The 12307-nt window shown below is 40.2% G+C and overlaps 2 protein-coding genes across 3 annotated transcripts in view; one reads left to right on the forward strand and one right to left on the reverse strand.

Annotated features, from left to right (window-relative positions):
• The first annotated feature begins 749 nt into the window (after positions 1-749).
• Positions 750-4160, forward strand: gchfr (GTP cyclohydrolase I feedback regulator). 2 transcript variants are annotated; one of them, XR_002919173.2, is made up of 4 exons: positions 750-912; positions 1256-1350; positions 1847-2050; positions 2139-4160. XR_002919173.2 is itself a non-coding variant. In XM_024271549.2 (3 exons), the coding sequence occupies exons 1-3, from the start codon at positions 877-879 to the stop codon at positions 1974-1976; spliced, it is 261 nt and encodes an 86-aa protein (XP_024127317.2). In that variant the 5' UTR covers positions 752-876; the 3' UTR covers positions 1977-4160. The 2 variants fall into 2 exon arrangements, 1 of the variants encoding a protein (XP_024127317.2); XM_024271549.2 differs by having other exon boundaries at positions 752-912; positions 1847-4160.
• Positions 4161-8949: 4789 nt separating this feature from the next.
• dnajc17 (DnaJ (Hsp40) homolog, subfamily C, member 17) overlaps positions 8950-12307 on the reverse strand; it is a 28899-nt gene continuing 25541 nt past the window's right edge. The window contains exon 11 of the mRNA XM_024273630.2: positions 8950-9211. Coding sequence (XP_024129398.1) covers positions 9086-9211 — 126 coding nt within the window. The 3' untranslated portion in view covers positions 8950-9085. The remainder of the gene's footprint in view (positions 9212-12307) is intronic.

The raw sequence follows: 12307 nt of genomic DNA on the forward strand, positions 1-12307 counted from the left end.
GGTGGCAAAGATTAGGAACCCTGTTTATGGTAATATACTCAACTCTTCTACTAAACACACAAAAACGTGTCCCTTTAAACTCCAATACTTGTTTGATCTATTTTAAAAGTGTTCCTATAGTGTGTGTTTGGGAAAAAGTACTTCATTAGAAATTCCCCTCAGATTTGAAGGCGGGATTTCTAGTGCGGAGTAAGCCCACCCCCACTTCCCGTCACCCATCTGTTTACACCCAGGCGTACATGGATCTAGTCGTCATCATATTGAAGTGGAGCAGGGAGCTTATGGTCTGCTGATTGTATTTTGTCACAAATACAAACATTCTTGACAACAATGTGAATAAATAAATACCCAAAAATTTCATTTTAATACTAATTTTCTTTATTTATGTCCTTGATTATCAGAAAAGTGCCTCAAGAAAATGTTAAAAAAAACAGTTTTCATTGATGGGTTTTCAAAGAAAAATATACTGTATGATCTGCTCAGGGAGCTTTTTCACAACAAAAAAAAATAATTTAGTAAAAGTAAATTTCTTAATATTTCATCTAATTAAGACTTGTTTTTTTTAATAAAAATCTATGTATTTAGGGCCAATTTAAAACATTAAGTTTTATATATATATTTTCTGCTGGAATACAATTTAAAATATAAAAAAATCTTTTAATGTCATGAAAAAATGGTTATTATTATTATTATTATGTGCTAAAGCATGCTTCCTGCAGATCCATGCTGCTGACAGAAACCAGGAAGAGAGCTGTGATTGGCTGCTCTCGGTGGGCGTTTCCGCAGGAGCGAAGGTTGCAGAAGGCAGCCGCGTGCGTGGAGGACAGCTCCTCAGCCATTCCCGAGGAAGAAGAGGAGTCAAACCCTGGCGCAGGGATGCCTTACATACTGATCAGTACGCAAATCCGTCTGGTGTGTATTCGCGCTCGTTCTCCCTTTAACTCCTGCAGCTCTGCTCTGATCATCTGAGGGCAGAGAGGAGAGAAAACCCTAAAAACTGTCAAACCGTTTTGCTCCTGTTCCTGTAATTAAATCCACATGCTGCCCAGTCCTCAGCATTAGAAAGTCTACCCGTCATTCTACTGTTTGCTGCTCTCCAGCAGTCTAATTCTATATGGGATGATCTATATTTAGTCTGAGATTATAATCCAGCACCTTCAGATCTCTGCAGTTGTGTTGCCTGTAACAGGCATTGTCGGCAAATTTCTAGTATTTGTTTTTATTTTGCAGTAAAGTTTGTAATCACTGTCGGCAGGAGACCGGTCCAACAAATGTGGGAGATGAATTTTCGGACCCAGCTGTCATGAATTACCTGGGAGCCAGGAAAACAACCGTGCTGGGAAACAATTTGTGAGTATTGGGAATGAGAGCCTGTTTTTTGTTGTTTTGTGACAGTTGAAGAAAAAGGAACTTTGAAAAATTAGTTTTTTTTTTATTTTTTAATCTCAGTTACACAATAGAAAGAAACTGAGCTGCTCAAATATATGGCTCAAAAGACCAATTGTCAGAGATCGTGGGGCCGTATTTCTCCATTTTTGCAGTCAAACGTGGAGTTTCTTTCCTTTTGGTAACCAGCACACATTGACGACAGCTGAGATTGATCCCCATGGGGAGCAAAATGTGGTGGGGAAACGTTCCTGCTTTAAAGATCTAGAATAAACCATTGGAGGTGATGGAATACAGATCGGGGAAGTGTTGTCATTGGCAATCGGATTCAAATGCTGCTGGGAAATGGACCAAGGTGTGGAAGGAAATCAGCAAGCACCAGAACAATTAGCACTATTATACTTTGTTTGGAAAGTTTACTGAAAGACGGAAAGCAAGTGACTGTTTATGCTCGTTTCAGTTCGGAGTACCACGTGGAGGAGCCGCCTCGCCTGGTGCTGGACAAGCTGGAGAAGATCGGCTTCCGTGTGCTGTCCATGACGGGAGTGGGGCAGACGCTGGTGTGGTGTCTGCACAAGGAGGCGGAGTGAATAATCCAAATAATTTTTTTTAATGCATAGCTTCAACAATATATGAAGCCCTTTTTAAAGCTGTCAAGAAAGTGGAATTTTAATCCATATTTAACATGCAACTCTGTTGGAAGTGGTTTACCCGTTTATATTACCGTATTTTCTGCACTATAGGACGCACCAGATTAATAGTGTTATAGTGGTAATAGCTTAACCACTAAAATAAACATTACTGTGATTATGTTAACTCACAACCAAGGTAGTAACACGTAAAAAAAAAAAACCACTCTACGACACTGCTACGCATTAGCTGTGTTAGCACATTCACAACGGCTGTAATTCCCAACATTGTTTGCAACACGTAAAAAGCAAACTGACACCACTAAAAAAAATACAACTGTGACAACACTAACTACCAACCTTGTTAGTAACACGTGCAGGAAAAACACTGGCTGACACCGTGGATGTTAGCCACGTTAGCATATTCAAAATAGGCTACCTGTTACCTTGTTTGCTGTGTGTAAAAAAAAAATAAAAACTGATCCTATGTCCAAATCCCCAACCTAATCTCTAACTACTAAAAACTACATAGTGTCCTGGATTTTAAAAGGAATTCAGAAGCCATGCTTACTATTTTTTTTTCTAAACAGCGGATATGATGTCACCGATTTCATAAATTCAAAATCTAATCAATACAAACTTTTTATAACATCTATTTATGACTCCACTGTGATGATGATGACAATGTGGGAGGTTTATTAAAACGTTACATTTAAACACTTTTGTTTTTTTGTTTTTTTTGCTAATGTAGTGAACATTGATGCACACTGGTTTTTCACAAAGATTTCTGGGAGATTTCTAGGGCGCTCGATTTTGGAATTTTAGATTTGGACTGCACTATAAAATGGCAACGCACTATATAGTGAGTAGTGAGGGAATTTGGACATAGCCTGATACTGCTAAGCAAACATTACTGAGTCTATGCTAACTCCGTACCGACACTGCTACACGTTAGCTGCGTTAGCATATTCACAACAGCACCTAACCAAACATCAAGTACCTCTCAGATTGCTTCAACATCAGTAAACTCAACCAGAACTGATCTATATACAAGGTGTGCCGGTTTATAAGGTGCATTGTCATTTTTTGAAATAAATTATTTGTTTCCTATAGTGCGGAAAATATGGTATATCATCTTGTCACATTGTATTTCCTCTGAGAAAAAACTCTCAGAAACCATTTTTTACTTAAAAGACTGTAAAATACTTTGCAACTGTACTTTTTTATTTTAAAAACCTACCCCAAATTGCATAGACTTTTAGCAGAAACAATATATTAAAAAACCTTTAGAGCTCTGTGGCATCTTACAAAGATGCTGCAGCATCCTTATAAAACAGCTTCACTGGCGCGTGCACACATAGCCGGTATCTGCATTCAGGATCCAGAAAATCCTGGGCGGTTTGATTGCAGGGATTTGTTTGCCAGAGCAGTGCATGTCTTGGGAAGACCTGGATGCTTAATCAACAACCTAGAAACGTTGCCAACCAACTCCCAGCCAAACTCAGAGCAGACGCACCGCCTCAGACATGACATCCACCTCCTCGCTGGATCAAACAGAGCTGGAGATTCCCAGTTCTTCAGCCACAGACATTCCCAATATAGTTTACCCTGGCTGCTTTGAAGCAGAACATGTTACAACACAAGGAATCAAAGCTTTGTTGTGACATGCGACAACAGACTCATCCTCCCAGGCCAGTCTTTCATGCCGCTACAGACACTGTGGGATGAGGGCGGGGTTGTTGGTGAGTGTGTTTCCTGTAATTGTATTTCCTCTCTTGTCATTTGGACCAAGTTTGTGTTTCTGGGCTTTCTTTTTTCACATTGTTGGGATATTGGAAAAGGATACGCGTAAACAAAACCATGTGATGAGGGGATTTTGCAGGAGAAGAAGAGCAGATGTCTCCCAACACACCACTTGACTCTGCTCTGCAGCTGGACATTGCGTAACGGAGCTTCATGGAGGCAACTCAGGAGCAGCGGAGGGGAAGGATGACTGAACTGGATTTTGTTAAGCTTCCATGTGATTGAAAACTATGGAATTGCAGGAGAATATCATGTCTATTATGAGATCATCCTCTTTTGGAACTATCCTTTCAAGCTCTGATGTTAATTCATTGATCTTTTGTTAATAAAAGGCAGATTTATCGTCTTGTCTTGCCATTTTTCCTTCCACCTGTCAAGTTATCCGCAGCCAGCCTGCGGGGTCAGCAGTCTGCCAAATCTCCTTCTTTATGGAAACTTTCGAGGACTCAAGGTGCTCCCAGAGTTGTAGTCCCTCCCGTGCATGTTGAGTCTTTCCTGCTGCCTCCTCCTGTTGGGACATGCCCAGAATATCTCTCCAGAGATGCCAGAGCTACCTTACCTGGATTTTCTCAATGGGACTCTACTCTTAGCTTCTCCTAGGTTTACAGAACTCCTCAAACTATCTCCAAAGTTATATTCACACCCCCTAAACGATGCACATTCAAGCAACAGTCCAATAAAAAGTCTATGTAAACGTATGCAAATGTGCAATTCCAAACTCTTCCGTTCTTACATGATTACGGAAGTTTCTACAACCATTGTCAGGCGCTTTGTTCTAAACACACAGCCTTTGTGTGTGTCCAAAGTTGCCCATCTGGAATTGTATGACACCAAGTCTATCATATATCGTGATAGATCTGTGCAAGAAAAAGCCTGGAACAAGACTTGCATTGGTTTGAAGTTTCACACCAAGTCTCTTCTAAGTATTCCAGTAGTAAACAGTAGATAAAGATGTAGATACCTCTCACTGCTTGTCCAGTGTTCTTGAAAGACCTGGCGCCCTGCAGAGTAAACTCATTCCAGCTGCTTGTTTTCTGGGTTCAATTCTTCCGGCCATGACCCAAAGTTCATGACCCTAAATTGATGAGTAAATCCAGAGCTTTCCCTTTTGGCTCAGCTCATACAGGACAACGGATCAATACAGTTCTTCCCTCACTCATGAACCCAAAATACTTCAACCCTCTTCACTTGTGGCAGAAGCTCTCCACCTACCAGAGAAGAGAAACCAATTCTTTCTGACAACAACTTTGGCCTCTCTCTTGAAGGGACTAATTTTCATTTCAACTTCTTCACACTCAACTGCAAACTGCCCCAGTGCACACACTGAAGGTCTTGGTTTGACAAAGCCAACAAAACATCATCTGCAGAAAGATGAGATGATATCCTGCGATCCACAAATCAGACTCCCTCTGGCTACTGACTGTACCTTAGACTCATATCCATGAAATTCTGACCTGAGCCAGTGACAAGTGGCGTTCCTGCTGGAGTCCAACATGCACTGGGAATATGTTTGCGTTTCTGCCTTCAATACAAACTCTATGCTCTGGTTGCACAGAGACTTGAGGGCCCTGGACCTTGTCATAGTATCAAAGAGTTAGGCACAAGATGGATCTCTTTCTTCAAATCCAGAGAATCCATGTGGAATGGAACTCCCATGAATCCTCATGCACTCTAAAGTGTAGAATTGTTCTGTTCTACCACGATGAGGATGAAAATTAACCAGAGATTTGTCAACAAGCAGAGTTCTCGTCTCCAGCATCCTGGAGTATACTTCACCAGGGAGGCAAAGTAGTGAGATTCCTCTGTAGTTAAAGCTAACCCTCTAGTCCAGGGTTCTCAAACTGATGGCCCGAGGGCCATTTGCAGCCCCCAAGTTAATATTTTCCGGCCCCCACTTTAATATGAAAGTTATTTGTCTGTTAAGCAAAATCTTCTACATGTCCGCGCTTCTTTGATGATAACTTTGTGTTTGCTTTGTGATGTTTCAGCTTAAGCTTAAAACTTTGCATTTGCCATTGTTATCAGAAAAGTCCTTAGCAACAGTTGTTGGTGTTGTTAGCTCCTGTCATTTCACAGGACACACAGAAGATATTGCTTACTAGTAAATAGACATGAACAAATGTTCAATAAACTTGTTCAGTACACATAGACAATGGACCAATGACATAGACAGTGGACGCAAAAACATATTTTTGGCACAAATGGAACCCCATACGGCCCAGCCTGAGCCAGACTTTGCCTTCAGTGGCCCCAAGGTAAATTGAGTTTGAGACCCCTGCTCTAGTACCTCATCTTGAAAGGAAACACCATCCCATCTGCCAGTCCAAAGACACTATCCCCAACTGCCTCTTTGACTTAGATGGGGTGATGGACTGGCTCGTCTCTGCCTCCTCAGTGGAATAATCCTTCCACCTCTGGACAGTCTCTAAAGTTAAGGTCAGAAGCTCATCATCACTACTGCTGACAGAATTGGCAGAAAACTGCTTTCCTAGAATTACTTTGAGGCCAACCAACAGTCCTATTGTCATGGCAATTATTTTTTATTAAAAAAAAAAAAAAACTAACCTCCAGATTCCTGTTTGAGCGTTTTGTGAATCGTCTCCAAGAAGACATCAGATGATTTTCATTAGTTTGTGCAGTATCATATTATATACAGTCTGTATAGATTACACACAAACACCCCAGTATCTACCACATAACTAAAACTCTGATCTGTAGAGTACCGCGTTACAGGAACCCATCTGTCTGAGTTGGAGCTTCAGGCATATTGTTTACAAATCCCAGGAGAACAATTATCTAAACTACCATTTCTGTAATAAAGCCCCTCCAGAGATTTTTCATGTTTCATCTAACAAGGCCACAAGAATTTAATAAAAAAAAAGAAAAAAATGCACCTAGTGTTTCAATCACAGCGCGATTACTGGTCTGTGGTTTGGATCGCTACTTCCTGACAGAGAATATTGGCAACAGAGGAGAATGATTTTTACATTACAAGTTGTTTGGTTAGAGTAATAAGGTAATGACTTGTTCCATTTAGAGACATTATTAGTGATGAAAGAGAATCGAACCATTTGTCTTATTTAAAACACAATATACATTAAAATCCCTCATTGAATGCCCTCAAGGACACGAATCTCTCACCGTTTCTCTGCTAAATGATATCAACAAAGAAAGAGTCCCTGATAATGGAAACTTTTTTCTTTTTATAGAAACTTATAAAATGTGATAAACCATGGCATCTGGTACATTTTTCAAGGTTATTCACTTCAGTAATTCAGGTAAAAAAGATAAACGGATAAAAAGATAAACAGTCAAAACACAAACAGTTATATCATTTAAGGGTTTTTTAATTTGAACCTAAGCTTCACAATAAATTATTTAAAAATGTAATTGTTAGAAATATGGGGCTACACTAACTGGGTAATATATTTATATATAAATCAGGTCATCGGGTTAACTAATCAGGTAATTCAATGGGTAAATAAATAAATTGAAAGATGATTGTCGAAGGTTTGATAGTAAGAAAAAAAAAAACTGCTCTTCACAGATTTCTGTCAAGTGGACTGTCTGAGCTAGAGCTTCAAGAGCCACCATACAGATACTTCCAGAGCTTCAGTCCATGTGTCAACTCTCACTTGAAACAAACTGAAAAAGCTTCATTTCTGCTTAATGGTCCAAATGTATTTTTTCAAGTTTGAGTAAATTTAGTTTTTTTTGTAGACAAAAGTAAGGTGTAGCTTATTTGAGGTCCAGTGTAAGGTTTCCTGCCAGATGTGGTTTGAGGGAGGCCACATTATCAGGTCCCAGATCAGAGCAGCTGTCCCTGTTATTAGCCAGCAAATGCGTTTGACCTAAACCTCATAAACGGGATTTTAAAGAGGAAGACAAGAGACCCCAGACGCAACAACACAAAGGAGCAGAAGCTCCAGGGCGACCTGAGTTTCACAACACTTTACTGTCATAGCAGACATAGTTATAGATCATTGCTGCAGTCTTACCAAGAACTAGCTTCAAAGAATAATTCTGACCCTTAAAGGGCCAATACCATTTTCTCTTTGAGGCATCATCTATCTCTATCAATAATCCTCTTTATTTCACGCGGACCATTTTCCTGGAGATTCGCTCATCTTTCCATCCTTGCTCAATAATCCATGTTTAAACCAGTTCTTCTAATTTGTCATTTTTTCCACCAGGAAATAGTCTGCTCCCTTTCTGCAGCATCTTCCCAATATCACTCGTCTGCTTGCGGCATTCTCAAATACGTTTAGGATCCATGCCAAAAATGTTGTGCAGATTCCTCACCAGAATCTTCTTTGGCATATGCCACCGCACAAAATTTTAACGTTTCTTGGCCTTTGTCACACTGAATCACAACACAAAAAGCAAAGACAACTTCTGGAAGCTAGCGCAAGCCGCTAAAGAAAGTGTGTGTTTGTGTTAGACTGGGGGCAGTTCTGGCAGCACAGACGCTTCCTGAAAGGGGCTGTTCTCAATTTGTGACATCAGCTGTTGAGAACCTGCTTGTTTTCATGGGTTGGGAGGGGCTGGTGCTCAGATCGCAGGTTTTTAGAGGATTACTCAGAAATGCATGAATTGATCAAAATATTGCTTTGGGGTTCTTTATTGTAAGGAATAAACATTATAAATGCACTTCAAAGCTTAAAACATTATTTTGCATGATATAGGCCTTTTAAATGAGGAAAAAACAAAAAAAATAGTCTGCATATAACATTTGTACTTTTTTTAAATGCTAAAAAAAAATCATTTATTGAGATACCTGTATATTAGTTCCAGCTGTAAGAAAGAGGATCCATGGAATGGAATTTTAACTCCAGTTCAATATTTAGAAAATTAGATACAAAGTAAAAAAAAAAGAAGCAAAAAAGTTAGAATAATTTTTAAAACCAAATTAAATTTAATAATTCATGAAATTGTGAGTTTAATATTTAGAGGAGGATTTATAAATTAAAGAATGAAGAAATAAACAGCCTGTGCTGCATAGTTTTATAAATGCACACTCTGCATAGAAAAATCTAATTTTTAACAACTTTTGTGCATTTTTTTTAGTTTTCCAGCATTCTCTATTACAAATAAAAGAAACCACAAACAATAAAACACAGACGATAAATAATTTTTGTTTTAAAAAAGGTTTATTTTGCCACATGGCGTCTAACATTCAAATAATGCACAGAAAATCTTTCAGGAACTTTATGAAACTAAAGTCTGAAACAGGTTATGGTTCGGTAAAGCCGCTGGATCTTCTGCTGCTAGGACCCGGCAGCTTCATCCTCATCTTCCCTCTGCATCTGTTCAATGAGCCTCTGGCGCTCTGCAGCCTGCCTCATCCTCATCATCACTACGCTCTCATAGTCGCGCTCGTTCGAAAGCGAGCCCTGCAGGGAAGACAAAATTGCAAGGTCAGACAGACTTCCTTCAGTTGAATGTTACAATACAGAGACAAAAGAGCCTTTCTCGATGTTCAGCGTCTGTTTTCTCTCATAGTCTGACCTTTGGGTGAGAGAACAGGGAGGGAGAGGCTTTTCTGGACAGATGCTCACAGCTTAGTTACCATTTTGCAACAGTTAAAATACATGAAGCTAAACACATGCTCCAATAGTTTTTTATATATATTTATTCCACAAAAAAGAGATCTGGTAGATGTCGGGCTTATCAATGTGTTTACATCATTTCCAAGGAGAACTTTAGCCTGGATGACAATGATGACAGATCGTGATTGTGGGAGGAATCAGAGAGGGGGGAGCCACTCGCTAACTGCTAATCAAGCAAGATGGAACACTAGCCTAATTTAAGCCACAGTCTGTGTGATGGAATATAACAACAAGAAACACAGATATGCACACTGAAGGAAGTTTTAGGGAGGTTTTTTTTCCCCACAGAAAGGAAATGTCTCTTTAAGACAGCAGTGAGCTGCAAAAGAAAAGGAAGAGCTTGTCTTTTGTCAATGAGCTCAATGAGCTGAGGCATCTGGAAAACATCAAAGAGACTTCACCATTTCTGCAGAGACGAGAGGGTACGAGCAGGAAGAGCAGAGGACGAGGTCTGGACAAGGAGAGCTGCTATTATCATTACAATAATATAGGTTCAAGGGCTCGTCTAAGCATAACACATCACGCAAACACCATTACGTAAATAAACATCTCTTACATCTTCAAATCAAAGCAACCATAAAAAAGTACACAGAGGCAGAGGAAATGCTCCAGCCCCTTAAGTAAACATGTCACTACCAAGTTCCGCCCTCTACTGGTCACAGTGTCAAAGTGCACCTATAAAAACTGAGGAGCCAGGAGGAGTGACACAGAGGAATTATGAGCATTAACAGGTGAGCGACCGCTCTCAAGGCGAGGGATGCTTCCTGGATTGGGAGGAGGGATTTCCAGTGTGCATGTTTAGCCGGTGCATCACTCTGTAACTAATCTCCCAGTGTGTGTGTTTGGTACCATAAAGCTGGGGCCCAGGGCGAGTAGGAAACCACAGAGCACAAACAACGGGCCCCTTCACAAAGCCGAGAGAGGAAGGCCACCTCGGAAGAGGGATGCTAGTAAAAAACACATCCACACGCGAATACATCCATGCAAACAACTTGAGGATTAACTTTGTTACATCAGTACTCCCCAGTCTGATCCCGCGCCAGCTGTGACATCATGAAAAACCGTTGGCGAAGTGCAGAGTCTGGCGCTCCCACACCCCTCAAAAAAAAAAAAAAATCACAACAGTTTCAGAGAGCAGGTGGCAACCGCTTCCCCAAGAACAACTTGTCAGATCAGTTTTCGCATTACGCCGCCCCGTTCAGTGTGTGAACACAAACGAGTGGGCGAGTGACAGCGTGTGGAAACGGGAGAGGACAAGTTTGGACCTGAGCACGATGACATTGTGTTTGTTTTAAAAAGACACTTGCAATTTCACACTTGTCTCACGTTCACATTTGCTAAGTGGATTACTCATTAACACCATGAAGCCTAAGATGCTGGACGGTCACTCTACTGGGAAATGACAAGAAACTTTTGGTGTTGAGTTTTATTTTAATTTAATCTAAGAAACTTAAAACATCTTATAATGATTCTAGAAACTCCTCAGAAAAAAAATGTTCCTTCCAGATGAAAAACACAGACAGTTTTGTATTTGGTGTTAACATTTTTGCTGTCTCACTCCAGTCTTTTGGAATTCAACCAAAGAAACTGTCAATCAGCCTGATGAGACATAGCAGTCTTCATGTTCACTAGTTGGGAAAATATTGGCATAATAAATAACTTATTCCAAAGCAGGAAAAGTCAACAGCCTCTGTGAATTCTGCTGTGGAAATTCCTGGGACTCAGATGTTACCCCCTTAACACGTCTGCTCTGTGGTTCAGGCTAACATTTCTGCCCATAAAGCACTGCGGTGAAGTTAATCAAGGGAGTATTTATCTGGAGTGCGTGTGGTGGCGAAGTGTGTATTTCTATATGTAACTGAGCTCTGAAGTATGTGATTTATGAGTTACAAATACTTATTTGGAGATCATTTTAACGTGAGCGAGTGCCTCCGTGCACGTGCATGCGTGCCGGTGCCCAGACCTTCTTACTTATGCAAACAAACAGGCAGGGTTACTGCTAATGCAATGCGACAGCCAAGGTGAAATTCCAGTGCGGACAAAGCCTCATAATTGGTAAAGTATTAATGACCGTTCATTATAAAACTGTGCAGAGATTCACAAACGCTTATCCAATGCTTGTCATCTACACTCCCAACAATGAATGCGTTTGTGTAAAAGTGGGGTCAAGTGTCTTGCCTGAGGACACATTTGCTGTCACAGCTGAGCATCAAACCAGAACCTAGTGAACTGCCAAAGTGCGGATCTGTCCCCCACGCAATCAGCACTTCAAAATAAAGCTCCAGAGATGTATTCTTCTATTTGGCTTTTTTTTTTATAAAGGAATAAAGAATTTACAAACACTGAAATCTAACCCTTAAAAGGTGTTAGACCAGCAAGCATTTTTTTCCAAGCACATTTTTTTTTTGCCATTTAGAGGAAAACCCTTAACTATGTCCTCATTTTGTCTCCAAGAATTACAGCTTCTAACAACCACGATGGAGGGAGCAATGTAAAAAAGCAAACTTACAGTCTGAGATATAGTGTTAGAAAAAAATACCTTTTTTTAAGCCTTAAGTCACAAAGACTTTGTCAAATGATACATCACACTGATTTTAGTTTATGAAGTTCATACTGAACTATCCGTACCCAATACTAATACTAACACTTGTATGTACAGTTGGAAGATGCTTGGTACAAAATATTGATGTGGTCCATATCTGGTGAATCTTGCTCCAGCCTTTTTTTTTTTACTACTCTATTCCAATATATGAAAGACTTGGCGTCATATAATTCTATATTCTATAATTAGAACTCGAACCCGGTGGTGGACACCGCAAGTAAGGGATGCCGTCAAGCTGAAGAAGGAGTCCTATCAGGCCTGGCTGGCTTGTGGGACTC

This window comes from Oryzias melastigma, linkage group LG22 (assembly GCF_002922805.2).
Source record: "Oryzias melastigma strain HK-1 linkage group LG22, ASM292280v2, whole genome shotgun sequence".
In the NCBI taxonomy this organism is placed as follows: Eukaryota; Metazoa; Chordata; class Actinopteri; order Beloniformes; family Adrianichthyidae; genus Oryzias; species Oryzias melastigma.